Below are 20,935 nucleotides of genomic sequence, written 5' to 3'. Positions count from 1 at the left end.
ATACTTAAAGCTTGATAACTAGAAGATATTACTCCCATAATTTTTTCAACTCTATAGGCTTGAACCAGGCAGCACCACCTTCACACAACATACTGCTGTTTCTTTTAACCTCAGTGCAGAACAAAAAGACACTTCACAGGACTGTGAGACATGCTTTCACATGTTCACAAAAAATATCAGGGTAATGTGTTAGCAAAACAGCTACACTTTATAAAATGTTATATCATGCTATAAGCAGAATGAAAATAAAACATTAAATATAAATATAGACTTCCAGCACTCACCTACTACTACTAATAAACCAGATTCAACTCATTTTTTCTTCTTCAGAACATACCAGTACAGGAGCTGCCAAAAGGACATGCCTTTCCAAAGTGGTTTTGAAAATCAAGTAGTTCCAATGTGAGCAATAAAACCCGTTTTTCACCACTTTACAGTTAGTGAGTGATGGCGCAGCCAGTTAATCAGAGAAGGTGTTCTATTGCTACGGAAATTCTGAAACTGCAGGGAGTGCCTTCCTCAAAGGACTTCACAATGCAAATTATGAAGCAGGACTAACGGTCTTAATGGTGTAATAAATCCCTGTGAAGAAATGAAAGGAGGAGACGTGCTTTTCAATCTCCAAATACTGAGCAATAAAATATTCGAAAAGGCTTGAATAGCAATACTACTACTACCATCATTAGGAAAGAAGGTAAGATGGTGTGTGAACATTAGCACTATTGTCTTAAGCTACACCACAGAAAACCTCATCATCTGTATGATTTTGAACAAATGCCACACCACTGTCAAACAAGTCCTGCTGAACTCTCAAGTGTGGAACTGTCAAGCTACTAGAATAACTGGTGAAGATCATGGAAAGAACCCTGACTGAATACAAATGGACAAAACTGAATAAAAATAAACATTTCATATGGAGAGCAAAAACCTTGTGCCACCTCCCACTGTAAAGAACTGTATCCCTGCAACACCCAGGAAAAAAACTAAACCATACAACAAATGCCTATTGGGGAAAAGAACCATCTCTTTTATAGCAGCCACTCCACTACAGTTTTGGTTAATGCTAAAAATTTAGTATATGGCTTTGACAGAGTTGGTTTAAAAAATGAAACTGACTACTGCCTACTAGTACACCCACCACTGTGCACAGACACTGAGACACACACATACACACACACATACTGTGTGCGATGAGCATGAATTAATTTTCAATAGCTTATTTGCTTCCATTACTGATCATTTCATGTCTTGTTTCTACAAGAACACAAGTAATTCACAAAAGTGCCAATTTCTTTCGTCATGGAATACAAGCCCACCACCACAAAAAAAAAAAAAGGCAGAAGAGGACAGGAGATGGCACAATCCACTCAGCATTCAGAATCAGGTTTGAAAAAGTATTTTGGTGGCATATATTTATGGGGCCTAAAAAAAAAAAAAAAAAATCATCAGACCCACTTCACTCCTAGCACCTTTCACACATACAGACTAGTACACACCAACTCTGTACTTAGAAATTACAGTTAAGTCTACTTCAACATTCTACTCCAAAGATTAGTCTTGGCTCTGCAGCAGAAGGCCATAAAACACATTTCAAAGGTAAATAAAAGAATCATGAAAAGCATGTTCATAGGTCTGACACTTTCTGTCCAAATATGGCTTCGCACTTGAAATTCCCGTAGCAGGCCTTCTCCACGGCAGGCAAGATGCATTTAAATAACATAACCATAAGTTAATCACACATCTCCACAGCAGCCTGCAGACCAGCAAAAATAAGAAAGTTGTTATTCAGTGCAACAGTGTGACCACAGTTTGAGAAACTACCTGTCTTTGAAGCAAATGGGTTCAGTGGTTTGCTGACAATGGTGCCCTCCTTCTCCATAAATGCTTTAAGTTTAGATTCCTTAGCTGCTTTTGACAATTCTTCAAGCTCAGCCTTTTGTGAATTCTTCTGCTTTTCATATGCCTAGGGATTTAAAAACACACTTGTTAGACTGCAAAGAAACTGACGAAAACTGTAAAGAGAGAGGGACAAACAGTACTAAAGTATGGTAAGCAGGTGCTTCTCCTGTTTAAATAAATTAACGCAACCAGATATAAATGCATGCCCATGAGAAAAAGATGATTCCTACTGGTACTTAGTGCCCATACAGAATGTCATGGCTCTCGGTCTCTGCTCAACTTTCTAACAACCTACCACTTGCATCTAGAACATGGCTCTTGCAGTCCTGCAAGACCTGAACCCCAAAACAGTGAAGACAATGGTTTTCCTTTACGTGGAGTGTATAGAGTTGGCAAAACATTCCTGTATCAGTATGCCTAAATCAAAGCAAGGTTTTCAAAAATTAAGAATCTAATTCCACATTTTTTATATCTCCACAAGGCTCAGTGGTACAAAGCTGCTTGAATTTCAAGCAGCAATGACATAGTATACAAATTGCTGACGATTCCAGCAATAAACATGGCACTGCTGCTACCTTTTGATCATATTTCCATGCAACTGCAAAGGATGAATGTAAGTGCTTTTTTCAGCTACCCCTCATACCCCACTACCTCAAAAAGTTAGTCTGTAAAGAGTTTTACCAAGATCTTCCTACCCTTCACTCCACAACTAGATGAATTTACCAAACGAGATTCTCCAATGCAGTATCAATATGTAAACTACATTCTTTTTTTTTGCTCAAATAATTTTATTGATTTTTTCAAACAATTAATAAACTTTACAGATCAAGCAAGAATAAATTGTAATGAACTATTTACAATATGTACAATGGCCTCAAACCAGATAATGAAAAAAGGAAAACAATCTTAAATACACAGACAAAAAGTGACACATTATTAAAAATTGGCATTTTGCTTCTTCTCCTCTCATGAAGATAAAATTGTGTCTAAGTGTCTCAATAAGTGAACAAACTTTCTCCCAAGGATTATTAATCCATTTCCTAGGAAAGATTCTCATTTCCTTGACTTTGATTTCCAACAGTGCTACATCTTTCAATAAAATTAGAAAATCATCTCATGTTGGAATGACAGATGATTTCCATTTCCTTGTGATACATTTTTAGAGACTGCCATTGTAGTCCAAAGACGATAAAGGTCTTAAACTCAGCATAAAGCAAATATGTGTTTTGTATGCTGAGAGTCCAGTTCATGGATTTGTGAAACAAATCTGTTTTTGTAACAGCACCTTGTGTGTTTCCAGTCCTGAGGTACTTTTTGTGTGGATTCTGGTTATCGTTGGTGCCTTTCTTCACTTTTTATTGAGTATAATGCAAAGAAGGCTGAACTGTACCAACACTGCACATAGTAGTCACAAAACATTACAGTCTTAAAGCATGTGACAAGGTAAAACTGTATCCTCAAGCTACACAGTGACCACGAAACACTATAGTTTTAACAAATACAAACAATCCAAAAACTAAAGGAACTGAAGACACCAGCGAGAAGTTAAAAAAATTTATTAGTAATGAGCCAACAAGATTAAGCACTTTCGTCCGTCTATAACCAAGACTTCATCAGAATCTAAAAATACAACAAACTCTACAATATTTAAATAGTAAACAATCACATGACCGCCATATCAGTTAACAACAGAAGCAAATTTGTTAACCCTATGCTGTCAAGTACAAACAAAGGTAGTTGTTAAAACATAAGGTTGCAAAAGTATCAATCAAAATCAGTCTGAAGACAAGGTAAACAGTGAAGGGACTATACAGGGATGAACTGACAGCATGAGAGGAACTCTCCCTGGATTAGTCAGAATATGAAATGCACATACAGTTGAGAAAAAACAGAAATCAAACCATTTGTAGGTTACAGCCAGGCCAATCCCCTATTACTGTGCTCTGAAGGTATAGAAAAGACAGAGAAGGAAGGATGAATAACCATCAATCATGTGAAAGAGTGAAAGCCAGACTATTCACATCCAGTGGTGGTGTGGCAAGAGTGAAAACCAAATCACTAGCCAGTGAAGGAGCAGGAACCAACCAAGCTCAGCAAGGACATACCAACTGTAGCCTGTAACATACTACTACAGAAAAACTTCCTCCAGACAAAGATTTTTTTTACCAGTTCTAGTAAAGTGAAATCATTCCCTCATCCGATTTTCAGCAACAGAAATCATTTCTGTAGCAAAACAAAATTATAAAAATAAGAATACTGGGAATTAGAGAAAGAACTGTTTAAGGTTTTACTTCTGTCCAAAATACTAGCAAAACTAAAGTTAGTTTAGGCAGAATTAATTTACAGAAATTATTAAAGAGCACCTGATGCTAAATTTTACATTAGTTTCTCTCCTTTCCCTAAGCAATGAAAGGCACTCAAGTATGTTAAAGTCCAGAAGGCTTCATCCTTCCATAAGAACATTTGTTACTTATTTTAAGAAGGCAAAGCTGTAGCATTTAAAATACGTCTGGCTGAATACAGAGGATAACTTAAAATGGCACTACAATGAAACCATAATCAAGCGGAATGCATATACCCATTCAGTTATTTCAGAAACAAAGTACAAAGTATCCTTTAGTGGGAAACAAAAAATGTTGTTTTGGTTTTATAAATCAGTGCACACTCAAAAATTAGAGAAAAATTGTAACCATTTTCTTCAGATCAGCAAAAAAAAAAAAAAAAAAAAAAAAAAAAAACCAGAAACGGTTCAAGATCTTTCAAGTATTACATTCTCAATGCTTAAGGTTGCTGTAAGAGACAACACAGCCCTGGTGAGAGAGGATGGCTGCTTTGGATTCCAGATGGAGAGGAAGAGGCACTTAGCACTGAAAAGCAGGCATGTGCAGGAAGAAAACCAGCTAACTATTTGTATTAACAAGCATGAAATGAAAACTGATAACAAAACCAGGCAAAAGAAAGTACCTGAAGTCATTTATAAGATTTCATGCACGCCTTAGTAGTAGGCTCAACATTTCAGTGAGAATTCCTTTCCTATGCACAGCTTTACAGTATGTTTAAAAATGAAATGACAATGATCAACTCTATGTAGGTGCTTTTTCACATAAAAGGCACATTATAACACCGTAACTTGGTTTCTTTTTTTTACTACATCTTACAGATTGAAAAAAAAAAACACAATAAATAGGGGCTTAACCGAAAGCATGTGCTCCAAATGGATAAATACCCTCTAGTCATGTTCTATATGTAATTTATTCTACATACTCATGTTCATTAACAAAAGGATTTCAACTTCAACTTTAAATTTTATTAGAGCCCCTGTCATCTAAGCACATATAGCTTATAACTAAAGCAAAATAGTACGATACAATCATAAATGAAGAACAAGTACTACAGATTTTTTTTTAGTCTCAGGCTACACATGATTTTATTAGAGTTTAGTATACAAATTATTCAATATTCTTTCTCACTACATCCTCTGTCCTGCATTTACAGACCCTCCCCTGTACGATACTGTGTTGTCTGGTTATTAAAAGTACCCACTCTGCCCACTGCTTTAAAGAGGAGAAAAGAAATACAAAAGCATAAGTACAGGGGATGGGGAGGAGACCGTGTATGTCCCTGTGTAATCAGGCAACAAAAATGTAAAATAGGCAGGCATGTAACTGGTAACCATTTTGTTACCAAGGGGGGTTCTGTGTAAATGACATGTAATGGGTTTTCAGAGTGCTTTTAACAGTTGCGTTTTTGCCAATTCAATGACTTACCGTTAACAGTGGGTAAGTTCCACTTAGTGCGTACCCATTTCTGGCAACCTAGTGTGCATCCACCTTGGGATTCCTGAAGTACTGCACCTTTTTTTGGTTTGTTTGTTTTGTGGATTACAGCATTTAACCTCCTGGTTCACACAAGACTTTTGGCAGGATTCTTAGGGTAGCACAGTGCACTGCTACAGTACTCAAAGTTAATCCTTGCCTTACTCATTCCCGATCTCATGATTTTGCCTTGGATGCCCTCATTAGCAGAGGGGAACTTAGTCTATGAGCATGTATGCATGGATTAGCTCCTGTTGACTTGCTTCCATCCTATTACACCCTCAGTTCCCCAGGACATCCTGCCAGTGCGTACCCATTTCTGGCAACCTAGTGTGCATCCACCTTGGGATTCCTGAAGTACTGCACCTTTTTTTGGTTTGTTTGTTTTGTGGATTACAGCATTTAACCTCCTGGTTCACACAAGACTTTTGGCAGGATTCTTAGGGTAGCACAGTGCACTGCTACAGTACTCAAAGTTAATCCTTGCCTTAGTCATTCCCGATCTCATGATTTTGCCTTGGATGCCCTCATTAGCAGAGGGGAACTTAGTCTATGAGCATGTATGCATGGATTAGCTCCTGCTGACTTGCTTCCATCCTATTACACCCTCAGTTCCCCAGGACATCCTGCCAGCTCCTCCATTTATTCGTTCCACACTCCACCAGCTTCCTTTCCAATTTTACCCTCCCCTTAAACACAACACAATACCCCCAGGAATAACAATTACTGTGCTACTTTTCCTCTACTTTCAAACATAATCACTTCTAGTCTCCTACTCCATGTATCTTTATTATTACATCTCTTTATTCCAGCACTTCCCAAACGCTATAAAAAAGGCTATAAACTTCTCACAATTTACTCATCAGTCTCATCCAGCTGTCATCTCTCCTACACCCACATGATCTCTTACATTCTTAAGCCACACCACTTGAAAGGACAACAAGCAACTCAACCCCACAAACTTATTAGTCATTTCTAAAACTAGGCACCCATACCTACTCCTTTCCAAGAGCCCTAAACCTCACATCCTACTTAGCCAACCATGCCTTAACTTCTGTTAATGGACAACATAGAAGAAAACATGTGCCCCAACAACTTCTACCCCACTCTTTCAAAAAAAAATTGCATAATCTCTTCTGTGCTCTCCTTAATGCTCTTAGCATCAAAACCTACACTGATCAGATTAACGCTCTCTCTCCATCATAATCTAAATATACTTGCAATAACTGAATCCTGGCTTATGTCTGGTAACTCCTAACTCAAACAATGCTCACCATGACTTTAGATGTGGGAAAAACCCAGGTGGGGGAACAACAATCACGTGCAAGAAACACACAAAACCCGCTGCCCAAGCCAATGACACATCACACACTAATCCACACCGAATCCTGCTAAAATTTCCATTACTTAACAAAAAAAATATTTTTCTGCCCTCCATGTACAAACTCACCACACTTATAGGTTCATAGGTTTATACTAGGCTATCTGCCCTAGGGCATTTATAAGCCTAGCCAGAGTGTGTGTGGCTTTCACCACCCCTTAGGATGAGAATACTATACCCATTAGTTTGCTGTGCCTCTGTCCAGCAGTGACACAGAGATGATTCCCGGGGTAAACCTACGATCTCCCATCCACTCGTCAAGATTTCTCTTGAACAGAGTCAGTGAGGGGCTCTGCCTCACATGGACTGGGATTCTGTTCCATAGTGTAGGGAGTCTCTGGGTGATGAATCTGTCCCTCCAGCACGTCCTATTTATATCCGTGTTGAGGTTTAAGTCTCTTGCTCTCGTGGCTCTGGTGGATTTGGATTTTTTGAGGTGGAGCATGTCCATTAATTCCGGGTTGGACATGGCCTTGTATGTCAGGCACAGATCACCTCTGAGCCGACGGTATGCGACTGAATAGAGCTGGAGTTTCTTCAGTCGGGCATCGTATGACATATGTTTGAGCCCCTTTATCCTTTTGGTGAGGAACTTTTGGGGTATTTCCAACTGCTGCAGGTGTCGGGTAATGTACATTCCGAATGGGGCGTTGTACTCAATCATTGGTCTGATAAGTGAAGAGTACAGGGGTACAATGACCTCTCCTGATCTGGATGTGAATCCCTTCATGATCAGGTGGGCAATGTAGAAGGTCTTCCTAACCACTTTGGCAATGTGAGTGTCAAAAGAGAGGTTACTGTCAACTTGGGTCCCCAGGTCCCTGATAACTTCTTCCATGTTTAATGGATTACCACCTATGTGGTAATTAGGGGTTACCTTGTTTTTCCCAAAGGGTATGACTATACATTTTTTGGCATTTAGCTTAAGGCCATGGCTCTGGCACCAGTTATCCATTTCTATAAGACCTCTCTGGAGGATGTCTGTGTCTGATGGAGTGTCAATTATGGTGCCCAGTTTGCAGTCATCTGCAAATTTTGTAAGGCACAATCCCCCTAGGTTTGCCTGCACTTCAAAAAAATTAATGCCGAACAAGAGGGGGCCCAGGACTGAGCCCTGTGGGACACCGCTCGTGACCGGCTTAGAGTCTGACATGGCACCAGCAACTCTAACCCTGTGTGTTCTGTCCTTGAGCCAGTTTGCAACCCATCTTGTGACATATGGGTTTACATCTAAGCTGGTGAGCTTTTCTATGATGCCCGAGTGGGGTATTGTGTCTAACGCTTTTGCTAGGTCAAGGTAGGCTGTGTGAACTGCCTTACCCTCATCAATGGCCTTAGTGACTGTTTCGAAAAAGTCGACCAAGTTCAAGAGGCAGGATCTGCCCTTGACAAAGCCAAATTGGGTAGGATCCAGTGTCTGTAGGTCCCCAATGTCTTTATTTATAAGTTCCATTATGATCCTCTCCATAGCTTTGCAGACAAGGCTCGTCAAGCTTATGGGGCGGTAATTTCCAGGGTCCGTAGAAGCACCGCCTTTGTGGAGTGGGACCACAGTTGCCGTACGCCATTCTTTGGGTACGTATCCTGTAGTAAGGCTAAGATTAAACAGCAGCCTTATGTGTGGGTTTAGTTCGTCACTGAGCTCGTGTAGCACACAGCAGGGGACGCCGTCCGGTCCCATTGATGCTGTGTTTTTTGCTTTAGAGAGAGCAGCTCTCACCTGGGCATCTGAGATGTTTGGGAGGCTAGACTCTGGTGGGATAGATATTTCTCCTTTTGGAATTTGCACTGAACCTGTCTGCCAGTATGTTGGCAATGTCTGTGGGTTCAGTGATTTTTTTATCATTTTGGACTAATTCTGAGCATATCTGGGAGTTTCCACCCAGGTTTCTAACATAGCTAAAGAAGGCCTTATGATTGTCTTTTGTGTCATTAGCGATTTTTCTCTCAAAGTTGGCCTTGGATGATTTTATGAGTGATCGTAGTTTTTTGCTAGTATTGATCAGAGATGCCTTCCCTTTTAGGGATTTTGCTCTGTCATGTAGTAGCTTTCTCCTCTTGTTGTAGAGTTTGTTTATGGCTGGGGTCCACCAGACTGGGCGCCTGCCTTTGGTGGAAAGGGTCTTGATTTTATTAGGGATTGCTTGATCCATACATTCCTGGAGGTTTACTTCCACTTTTTCCCCATCACCCCCAAAAATATCATCCTCCTCAATGCCTAACTTCAATTTCCTAGGTGCCCACTCCTTTAATATCTCCTCTCTTTCCTGCAAACATTGTCAACCTCAAGTAATCAGACATCTGATAAAACCAAAATTCAGATCCTCCAAACATTCCATCCTTGACCTAATCATCACAAGCATACCTTCCTCTCTCTCCAATATCTCATTCCTCCCTCCTTCTCTCAGCAACCACTGTTGACTATATTGACTATCACCAACTAAGGTATAAAACTACATTCAAATCTTAAAGACATTAAGACCCCAATATAAAAGAAAGGATATCCAAACAGCAAAGCCATATAGCCAGCCTCTCCTGCTCCTCTTTAATGTCCAAGGATGACCCCAACTCTGCAGAAAGCACACTTACCTCAACTCTTATTCATCTCCAAGATCACTTCTTCCCAGAGATAAAAAGATTTTTCAAACAGTCTAAACTCAATTGGTTAACCAAAGAGCTCAAACAACTAAAAAATGTCAGGGATGAAGTCTGGCACACAAGAAAAGCTGACCCTTCTCCTCAACAAGGAGACTAGATTCACAACCTTAGAAATACTGCCAAATAACCCATCAGAAGATCCAAATCCTCTCCACAAAAAGCAAAACAAACTAAACTCTAACTCTTCCAAGCACTTCTGTAAATGAGTCAACTTTATCTTTGGGCAAAAAAGCATAGACACAAATAACAAACTTCTACAGTGTGGTGAAGCCACACTAACACCCAAGGATTTTCTGTAAGAATTCAGTAACCTCCTCTCTCCACTCCTCCCATCTACATAAAACAAACTAAAAAGATACTGAAAATCTTTTAAACAGCATCCAAACTACCACCCCCAAGCACAGACAACCTGTGCACCTCATTTCCTTACCATTGCAGAGACCATCTTACCATTCCTCTCACCAACATTTATAATCTCTGCCTCTGTAAAAACATTATGCGTGATATCTGAAAAACAGTTTTAACTAAATCTTTACAGAAACAACCTAACCCCTGAAACTGCTTGCACTTCCATCCCATCTCCATCCTTCTAACCCTAGGCAAAATTCTTGAAAATATTGTCTATTCTCAACTTTCACACTTTAAATCAGCAGTACCACCTTCTCTCCCCACAGACGGTATGACTTTTGGCCTGGTTAAAGCACTTTAGAACCTGATAGAGGACATTATCAACTTTACTTGAGCTTTCAACCTCAAAGACCACCATCTGCTATCAAATGCTCTCACTAACACAGGAATCAGCCCAGACTTCCTCAATGTTCAAAATTTCTACAAAAAGACACTTCAAAGTTAAAATAAGTAAAGCTCTCTCAAACTGTCCGGTTATTTAAAGATGTCCTCAAACGCTCCTTTCACTTCCTTTTTTCTTTTCCATCCTCATTAAAAAATTATGGCAATGTTCTTATTATTTATGCTGATGATATGGTTCTCTACTAGTCCAGTACCTAAAACTGACTCTAATCTCACCTGAACCTTCTTCTGCAATGGCTTATCTAACATAACCTTACACTCAACCTTTCTAAAACCAAAAACATGCTTTTGGAACTCTGAAAGAGACACTTACAATTCCATCTAATCTCCCAGTCACTGGCCTAAATAACTACATCATTAAAATCACCACCTATTTCAAATACTGAGGCTTGTGGCTTAACCCAGCTCTGAACTTTCATTATCCCACAGAAAAAAAAAACGTGCAAAAAAAAAATAAATAAATAAAATAAACTTCATACTACTCTGGTTCTAAACAATTTCCCCTTTGCTCACCTCTTCTGCTACAAGTAAAAGTTTTACTCTCTCAACTAGAGTATGGCCTTCCCATAACAGCCTCAGTCTCCATAAAAAATGTCAGCACTCTCCAAGCCACATTAAAATCCACTTGTTGGTTGACCACTAACTCTTCACCACACAAACATTGCCTCACCTTTGAAAACCCCAAACAGCTCCTTACTAAAAACTCTTACTTGGTACCCAGCTCTTTAACGTATTACACCTTAACAGCTTCCTCATCTCTCAGCAACTTCTTACTTGATACCCAGCTCTTTAAATTATTACTCCTTAACAGCTTCCTCCTCTCTCAGCAAAACTCCATGGAACAAAAAAACTCCACATGACTTGCCATTACTCCTAATCATCACTCATTCACTCTCTCACCAGAAGCTTAAACCTCCAGTCAACCAGATGCATATTATCCACAGCTGCCCCCCCCCCTCTCTCTCTCTGGAAACCACCCACCCCACATACCCCTAAAATAGTTCACAGATGTCTCAATTTTCACAAAGGATCTAAACGTTCAACTACAACAGCTACCTAAATGCATTGCTTCCCTGACAGACATTACCTATTTTTATACATAGACACTGCATAAACGACACACAGAATATATTGGCTAGGGACTGTTACAGACTAATGTCTCTATTCATGATGTACAGAAAGGCTAGTGACAGCAACTGAACTGGCAATGTACATTTAGGGTAGGACAAGATTCATCCATCCTCCAGTTAACAACTTTAAGAAATTCATGGGAACCAAAGCCTATCCTGGCACACAAATGGTGAAAGGCAGAAAACTAATCTTGGAGAGAATGCCAGTGTACCACAGTATGTGCAAGTGCATGTGCAATAGCATGCCTATCTATGAACAACCTACAGAACTCCAACTCGCAATATTTCTTTGGGATGTGGAATGACAGTGGAGCACACAGAATGGTGTCTTTCCACCAAAACAGTTCCTTTTTAAGGCAGGGGAGAAGAGGCATCCAATCTACTACTTCTGTCATTAGGTAAAGGGTGTCTAGCTGCACCCTTGGTGGAGTCACTAAACACTACTGAGGTATCTGCTTGTGGGTTCTTGTATTGGTGCTTGTGGGTGTTAAACAGTCTATAAAAGCAATCTGCCTTTCTGGGGCAGGAGGCAGACAGTCAAGGTGCAGACAGACATCACCTAGAACTACATAAACCTGGGGAATAGCAAGTGGTCTAGAAGATGGCAGGCTTAGGAGCTCTCTGCAATGTGTTTTTGCCTGATAAAATTCTTTGCTCTCCCAATTAACTGTCTCCTACATCTTGTACAAGGTCTCCCAAAAGGTTAAATCCTCAGGAAGAAATGCAGAAAAGATAGTACTATGGAAAGCAGAATAAGGGAAAGATTGAGGAGGGAGGTGCTCAGCATAAGACAACGCTCTCTCATTTTCAGTTTCTGAGGAATCTGATTCCTCCTGAAGAGAAACATCCCTCCTCCTTTTACCAAGCTTCAAAGGCAGACAGCTGTGTCTAACTGGACTTCATAAAGGCCATGAATTCCTGGGCTATCTTAAGTAGGTCCTATGCCTTAATCTGGGCTGAAGCAGATGAAGACTGGGTCATGGGCTGGGGCAAACTAACCGGTTTCTTTGGTTTATGTCTGAGGTTTTAAAAGCAAGGCTTCCATCCAGTTCCCTGAAGTTTGCTTGTACACAATTGCCAAAAAAATAAAGTCATTTCCCTTGGTAACCAACACTCAAACATTGGAAGTGATAGCCTGCTGAACGGCTTTGGACCCAACCGACATTTGTGCTTAGGTAGTCATAACTGAATGGCATCTTGCCTCAGTCATCAGCAAAGTGATACCAGATGCTGAAGGTTTCCCAGCATCCACAGAATCTTCTTCCTTCACATTCTTATCAAAACAAACAAAAAAAATGGAAATCTTTATGTTGGTTTTACTTTACACACTTCAAGCAGTTACTGATCTTTTCAAACAATAATTAGACAACATTTTCACCAATGGGGTACTTATCTGAAAGCAGGTTGTGGTGAAAATGATGCAACCAATGTACTTGTGAGCATTAGATAAAAATGAATAGTGCATTGGACTGCACAGATAGAAAGAAAAGATGATGGTGCCACACGCCAGTCTTATATCCTGATGTTCAGACACTTGTCCTTGGACATCCATTGGCTAGGGATGTTGTAAAGACTGGGAATCAGGCCAGTAATGGGCTTCTGCATGGCATAAAGCCCCAAGAATCAGTACTGCAAAACTGACTAAGAAGAACATCCACTGAGTCCTTCTGAAGCTTCAGGATGACCCTGGATATCAATGGAAAGGGTGGAAAAGCATATAGGAACCTTCTAATCCAGGGAATGTGAATGCATCTGCTTTCCAGGCCTGCTTGCATGGAGTCCTAGAACAGAATTTTGCTAGTTGTTTGTTGGGAATGGACACAAATAGCCGAATCCGAGGTGTTCCCCACAGCTGGATCAAATCCTGGAAGACTCTTAGCTTGAATTTCTCAGCTTATTAGGATACTGACATCTATGATTTTTGTACTGCAGTGCAAACTTTTAAATGACACAGAAAAAGTACAGTTGTGTACACTTACCATAAATGTAGATGTTCGAGTGTATTCACTGTTGCAGTCATCACACTTGGGTTACCCTGCCAGGGGTAGCCTTCAGTTGGCCCAAATACCAGCGGCTTAGTATTTCTGCATCGGTCGCTGTTGCTTCAGGACTGATGTCAGGCCATCAGTGGTATAAAACCAGGCAGCTTATGCCATTACATCAGTTGTTCTTGCCCCAAATGTCAGGAGCCCCCAAACTGTGAGCTAAGTTATGGTGGAAAAACACTACCAGTAAAAAGTAAACACCAATAACCCTGCCAGGAGTGAGGAAGAGAGAGAGAGAGACACACACACACACACACACACACACACACACACACACACAGAGACAAGGGGGCTGGAGGGTGGGAAACAAGGACTGCATCAATGAATACACTCTAACATCTACATTTATGTTAAGTGTACACAACTGTACTATGTTCTTCATGTTTCACTGTTGCAGTCATCACACTTGGGTTGATTCCCAAAGCTGAAGAATGGGTGGAGGCAGTCAAGAAGAGTTGGGGCTGGCCAGAAAGGACTGCGGTTGCAAAGCCCGCTCTGGATTTAGAAAAGATAGGCAGGTGGTAATGCTTGGTGAAGGTATGAACAGAACTCTAAGTTGCAGCTTCCAGAATGTCTCTGGTAGGGACTCCTCTAAGAAAGGTTGTAGAGGTTGAAGTTGCCCTAGTAGAATGTGTTCTGACCCCCTGAGGGGGTGGTTTCTCATGGTGTTTGTAACAGAAAGGCTACAGTGTGCTATTTGGAGATGGATTGCTTTGATATGGCCTTGCCCTCTTGCCCCTGGTGCAAAGCTGACTAGTACATGGTCAGATTTCCTAAAGGCCTTAGTCCCATCAAGGTAGACTGAGCTGTCTGTGCACATCTAAAGAGTGCAGGATCCTTTCCCCCTTATTTTGAGGATTAGGGAAAAAGTGGGCAAATGGATAGATTGGTTGAGAGCCACACTGGACACCACTTTAGGCATGAAAATTGGGTTAGTCCTGAGAAAGACCCTGTCAGCATGAAAAATAATAAAGGGTTCCACAGCCATAAGTGCTTGTAGCTCAGACACTCTTCTGGCTGAAGTGATGGCCAGAAGCAAGGCTGTTTTCCAAGACAGCAACTTTAACTCTGCTGATGCTGCAGGCTCAAGGGGGGGGGGGGGGGGTAACATGAGCTTTTCCAACACAAAGTTAAGGTCCCAAGCTGGGGTAGGGGCTCTTTTTGGTGGCCTTAAGTTGTTAGCCCCTCTCAGGAACTGCTTGATGAGAGGGTACGAGAAGAAAGGCGGAATCATGGATCTTAATTGAAGAGAAGGATAGGCCCCTGTGGAGTAGGTCTGCTAGACAGCTCACTAATGGGTACCAGTGCTGGTGTGGCCAGTATGGGGCACTCAGGATTTCCCTTGGTTTTTCCTCCCCTATCTTGAGTAATACTCTTGTAAGAAGAGGTAGAAGGGGAAAAGCATAGATTGAGAGGTTTGCCACTGGAAGGATAGGGCATCCACTTTCCAGGCCTTGCTGTGAGGATCCCTGGTGCAGAATTTGCTGAGCTGGTGGTTGTAGGGGGAGGCAAATAGGTCCACCTTCGTGGTACCCCATTCCTGGGTCACAAGGCTGAAGGTGTTGTGTTTTAATTGCCACTTGTGTGGGTCTAGGAGATTTCTGCTTAAGTTGTCTGCTAGAGAGTCTTGTTTGCCCAGCAGGAATTGAGCTTGCAGGTGAATATGCATGGCTGAGGCAGTGTTCCAGAGGGTCATGGCTAGCCTGCAGAGTGGGTTCCCCCTTGCTTGTTGATGTACCATATCACTGTGGTGTTGTCAGTTTTGATTAGTAGGGGCCCCGGAGAGAGTAGGGATCTGAAAGCTGTCTGAGCATGCTGAACAGTTAGCATCTCCTTTTGGTTGATGTGAAGATGAATTTGATTTGTGCTCCAGTTGCCTGAATGCACCTGCCGTCCAGATGTGTACCTCAGGCATAGGCCGATGCATCTGTGGTTAGGGTCTGGGCAGCGTGGAGTTGTGTAAAGGGAAGTCCCTTGTGACTGCATGCTGCTGCCCACCAGGGGAACTCTTTCCTTAGACAATGCATCATAGGTATGACAGTTTCCAGGTCCTGACAATGTTGGCACCAGACTTTTTAAGTACCACTGAAGTTTCCTCATATGCAGTCTGGCATATGGAATTAGTAGGATGCAGGAGGCCATGAACTCTAGAGCTTACAGGATTTTCCTTGTGGATAACTGGGTTTTGGTGGCCATATGAGGGAATTAGCCTGTCAGATAGGTTTGTTTTTCTGGAGTAAGGAATGCCATCTATGATGCTGTGTCCAAGCTTGCTCCCACAAATACAATTTTCTGACTGGGGACAAGTTTGTATTTCTTTTCATTGATAGTGTACCCCAGGGAAGTTAGAAGGTCCTTTACAAATGTCAGGTGCTGCAACAGCTTTTCCTGTCTGCAGTCAGGCAATCGTCCAAGTAGGGGTACATTTGAATATTTCTCTGTCTGCAATAGACAATGGTTGGAGCCAAGCATTTTGTGAAAACTCTGGGAGCAGTGAACAAGCCAAAGGGAAGTGCAGAGAACTGATAATGCATAGGTCCTGCCCTGACACATAGATATTTCCTACAGGAGTCCCTGAGTGGGATGTGTGGATAGGCCTCCTTTAGATCTAGAGTGGCTAACCAGGCATCTTTGGACAGCATAGGGAGAAGCTGCTGTAGGGTGAGCATTTTGAATTTAGGTACCACCAGGAAGGTGTTCAGAATGGATAGAGCTAAGATTGGGCATCAAGTGCCCTCTTTTCTGGGTACCAGGAAAAGTCTGGAATAAAAATCTTGGTCTATCTGTTCTGCAGGAACAGGATGAATTGCCCTTATGGAGATCAGGGACTGAACTTGGTTTTATGCCTCTGCCCAGTGGTTTATAGAAAGGTCTGGGAACCCTTTTGGGGTTGGCAGCGTGTGGAAATAAAATTTGTACCCCTTGGATACTATGTTGAGGACCCATCGATCGTTGGTGTTGGAGGTCCAGTTTTTAGATGGTGGGCAAGTTTTCCTCCTAGGGGCACGAGCAACTGGGCAGAGGTAAAGAGAGAAGTTGAGAAGTCATTGTGAATTCTTTCAATAAAGGGGTGGCTTAGCACTCCCTGTTTTAGAAGTGGAGGTACTCCACTGCTTAGATCTCTGCATACCCTGAGACTTTAGTCTGGGGGGTCTGTTTCCCCTAGGTCTAGTTTGAGGTGGCCTTGAGGGGGCTGGAAAGGACCAATGTTTTGCGGGACAATGCCTACTGAATCTTTGAGGCTGCACTTAAAAAAAAATCTTTGACTGTCTGCATAGACTTAGCTTTTTCTTCCATCTTGTTTAAAACCTCTTCTGCTTTGGTCCCAGAGAGGTTTGTCCTTGTTCACAGGTGCATCCAATAATTATGATTTGACATGGTGAGACAAGGTCCTTACCTGTGACTGCTGCCCTGCAAGATGCTTCTACTGCGTCAAACCGACATTGCAGGGTTTGCTTGCTGACTTGGCTTGCAGAGTGTATAAGCTCCTGTAATTCTTTATTTTCTGCACAGTCAGGGAAGGTAGATAATTTTTCTTAATAAGTTCCATAGTATGTTGCTGGTATTTCAGCACGTGGAACTGATGGCAAGAGTTGCAGAGGTGTATACTTTTTTACCCCATCTGTCTACAGCTCGGGATTCCCTGTCCGAGGGGGTGAGATTCTTAACTGTAGTTGATTTTATTCCTTTAGGTCCTTGGGAAATAACCTCTGGGTCGGCAGTAGGATTTTTAAAAGAAATTTGTGAGAGTCAGGGACTCTGTAGTACCTGTCAGGTTTCCTGGGAGCAGGGGGTAAGGTATCAGGAGTTAGACTGGACTCCATACATCCAGAACAGGAGGGATAGCTAAGGGTCTGTGCTGTGGCAAGTCTAAAAATTCCCAGAGTCTCTTTTTGGACTGAGGATAATACTGACATTCCCAATGGAAATGCTCTCTCAAAGTATGTAGGGTTTCACCAAAAGAAAAATCTCCTGGAGGGGAGGCAAAAGGAATGGATTCCTCTGCATCTGAATCCTCATAGGCAGATAAGGGCATATCTTCATAATCAGAAACCTCAGAGTCGTTGGACTCTTGGTCAGATAAAGCTGCTGGGGACAAGTCTATCTTTTAGCAGGGGAAGTCTGGATTCCCCTAATCAACATGATCAGGTCTTCCGCCATTTTAAGCATCTGTGATTTTGACAAAGAAGCAGGCGCTTGAGTTTGGGTCATCAGTTTTTTAGGTGTAGCTCATACTCTTGGCCTTAGAAACTTGGTAGTTTTAGAAAGAACTGAAGATGCAAATTAAGTCATCTGTTTGTGTCTAAGTGAAGAACTTCCTCAGAAGCCGGTGCCTGCACAGCGGCTCCGGACCCATCCAAGGTAGAGACATCCACAGGTTCTGTAGTCAAAGAAGAGTCTTGCTGCATACCGGACTCCAAACATGTCTAGGTAGAGGCCTGCGAATCCATAGAAGCGGGCATCAGGGGCTGCGAAAGCACCTCAATGAATACCGACGAACTGGTGACTAGCTTAACAGAAGTGTCGTCAGCAGTTTTGGACCTGTGTGGTCTGTCTTTATCCTTACTTTTTTTGAAAGATCGGTAGTCAGATGGCTTACCGAAGCCATTTTGAAATAAGGAGATCGAGAATGAAAGTATTTAGCTACAATAAGGGCCCAATGGAGAATAGTTTGGGTGTTGAACAAAGCACAAAACCGGCAGCAAGGTACGTCGTCGTCTGGGCCTAAACAGGTAACGCAGTAAGAATGGAAATCTCGGTGTGGTATTTGCTTTCCACAGGCGAGACAATTATTAACTTTTTCTGACATCGGTTAGAGCAAGAAAAAAGGATCCTCAGTGGGGTACTTGGCTTTAGAAGACTTCAAGATGATTCATTTTCAGAAATGAAAACTCAGGTAGCGGCCGACAGGCACTCGTGCGAACTGCTTCTGCTTCAGGTTCCTCGGCAAGAAAGACTGATGTAATGGCATCGGCTGCCTGTTTTTATACCACTGATGACCTGACGTCAGTCCTGAAGTGACAGCAACCGACGCAGAAATACTAAGCCTCTGGTATTCGGGCCGACTGAGGGCTACCCCTGGCAGGATAACCCAAGTGTGATGACTGCAACAGTGAAACACGAAGAAATCAATTATTCATCATCTGTTCTGTGACTACAGCACACCCCATCACCGGGGATGTGTTCTTACCATGAAAGGAAATCCCACCCTCCCAGAGTGGGTAAAGTCATCAAAGCTACTCATTCCAACCCCTCCACATCTAGATATTAACAACAGAAAAATATACCCATGAAAAGATGTCCTCACAGTTTAAGCAAAAAGACCAAATATACAATAAACCTTTGGTCCAGCTAATATAATTTGTTGCAGATGCTGAATTAACATATTTCCCACCTACAGCATCCCATTCCAGGCTCACAACTACACAGTTCTCCCAGAACTTTTCACTCTAGCCAGTTGGAAACACCCATCCTTCCTAGGAATATATCTCCAAGCAATAGGACTCACTTTTTACTGAGACAGTGACTGTCTCCACTCAAACTCCAGTCTTCTGGTACAAAAGACAATAAGCCTTCCCCCTTGAAACTCTAGTGAATATGTCATAGTTTAGAAAACCTTCTAATTATTCAAAAACAAATCAAATAATTGATCTTGCAATGACCCACTGGCCAAATATGAAAGAATTCCATCTCTAGCTAATACACAGAATTACCAGACTGCTCTTAAAGAAACACTATTATTTACATACTATTTATATCATGCAATAACACTGGCAATACTTTATAGCCAAATACTTAGAAACACAGCATTTCTAGAATATTTATAGCACATACAGACCATGCAGAAGTTCCAGTTTATTATAAATTTACTCATTGTCATTACAACACAAGATGATACCACAGAGTCTATATTTGTTTATGTTAGTAGGCTGAAGAACAGAGCCAAGATTATGAATTTACGTTGCCCATAAGAGACACAACAAGTTGTGCTGCAAAAAAGGATTAAACAATGAATAAAGTACAGTTATGCAAGATCTTGTCATAACAATAGGTATCTTTTATTGGTCACTTTTGCAGTATTCCAGTACTGATAGGTTATCTCACCAAAGTAACCTAACGTCCCACCGAGTACCAAAGCCAAAAGCCTTCTATTTACTTGTATGGCTACTGTACGACTTAACCCATGGGCACAGGGATACATAAACGGACACTTAAATGCAAGATCCCCCAGACTGTCTACAGCCAGGAACCCTGGAGAAGTCCAAGAAAATAGAGCAAAGAAACATCAAGGTCAGATTAAAAGAGGGGAGAGGAACTGCCCCCCTCAGTCCACAGGGTGCAAAGAGATTAGTACAAACAGCAAGTGGGAAGGAGACAGGGATGCAGTACTGCAACAATGATCAGTAGGACATTTACCGTTATGGTAAATTCTTTCAGAACTGTACGGTGTCCATTCTTGGATCACTGCTGCCCTCTTTCTGTGTAAGTCAGTCTTCTTTGTGGGATAATCTAGTAATAGTTCAATTGAGAATGGATGACAAACTGATAACAGGTTAACAGGTATCTCTGCCAAAGAAGGACTGCAGCATCCACCCCCCCTTTGGGATAACTTGTACTGATGATCCTTGGCTAGCAAACCCACATACAAAACAAAAACGTGAAATTGAAAAGATGAGCAATCAGAAGTATCACAATCAATCCTGGTGCAACAAATCGGAGACTGTGAGAACTGTGACAACCAAAAGCTGCAGAAACACCTGATGTCATGTTGCCAAATAAAGCTGTAGTGCAGCAAGAACCACCACAAAACAATATGACGAATGTAGAGAGTCCTGTTAAATTCTTCAGTTGTGAGAGAACTGAAGGAACCAGTCAAATGGACTTTTCCAGGGATAAACATGACACTGAAGACTAAAATTCTCTCCTAATGAAATGTTTTGAACACATAAAAAGAGAAAAACATTTTACATCAATGCAAACACCCCAAAACAAGCAAGCAAAGTATGACACTAAAGTTAACTTACAGTGATCAAAATAAAGTTACATATACTACACTGTATTATATCCCAAATATATAGCCATGTGTGTGTGTGTAACTGTCTGCGTGTGCATCATAACATATATACTTATTACACATACATACATAATTCGACTGAAAGAGACAGTGAATATGGCAGTATATCTTTAAGGCTAATG

The 20,935-nt window shown here is 41.5% G+C and overlaps 1 protein-coding gene across 2 annotated transcripts in view; it reads right to left on the bottom strand.

Moving 5' to 3' along the window:
• Nucleotides 1-20,935, bottom strand: part of LOC122811530 (nitric oxide synthase interacting protein) — a 344,453-nt gene that overhangs the window by 224,413 nt on the left and 99,105 nt on the right. For both annotated transcript variants that reach the window (XM_044083424.1, XM_044083422.1), the window contains one exon: nt 1,822-1,963. In XM_044083424.1, the coding sequence (XP_043939359.1) occupies nt 1,822-1,963 (142 nt within the window). The remainder of the gene's footprint in view (nt 1-1,821; nt 1,964-20,935) is intronic.

This window comes from Protopterus annectens, chromosome 9.part0, assembly GCF_019279795.1.
Source record: "Protopterus annectens isolate FY-2018-M chromosome 9.part0, PAN1.0, whole genome shotgun sequence".
Classification (NCBI taxonomy): Eukaryota; Metazoa; Chordata; order Ceratodontiformes; family Protopteridae; genus Protopterus; species Protopterus annectens.
The sequence above is the reverse complement of the archived record's forward strand: the minus strand, read 5'-3'. Positions and strand labels throughout refer to the sequence as shown.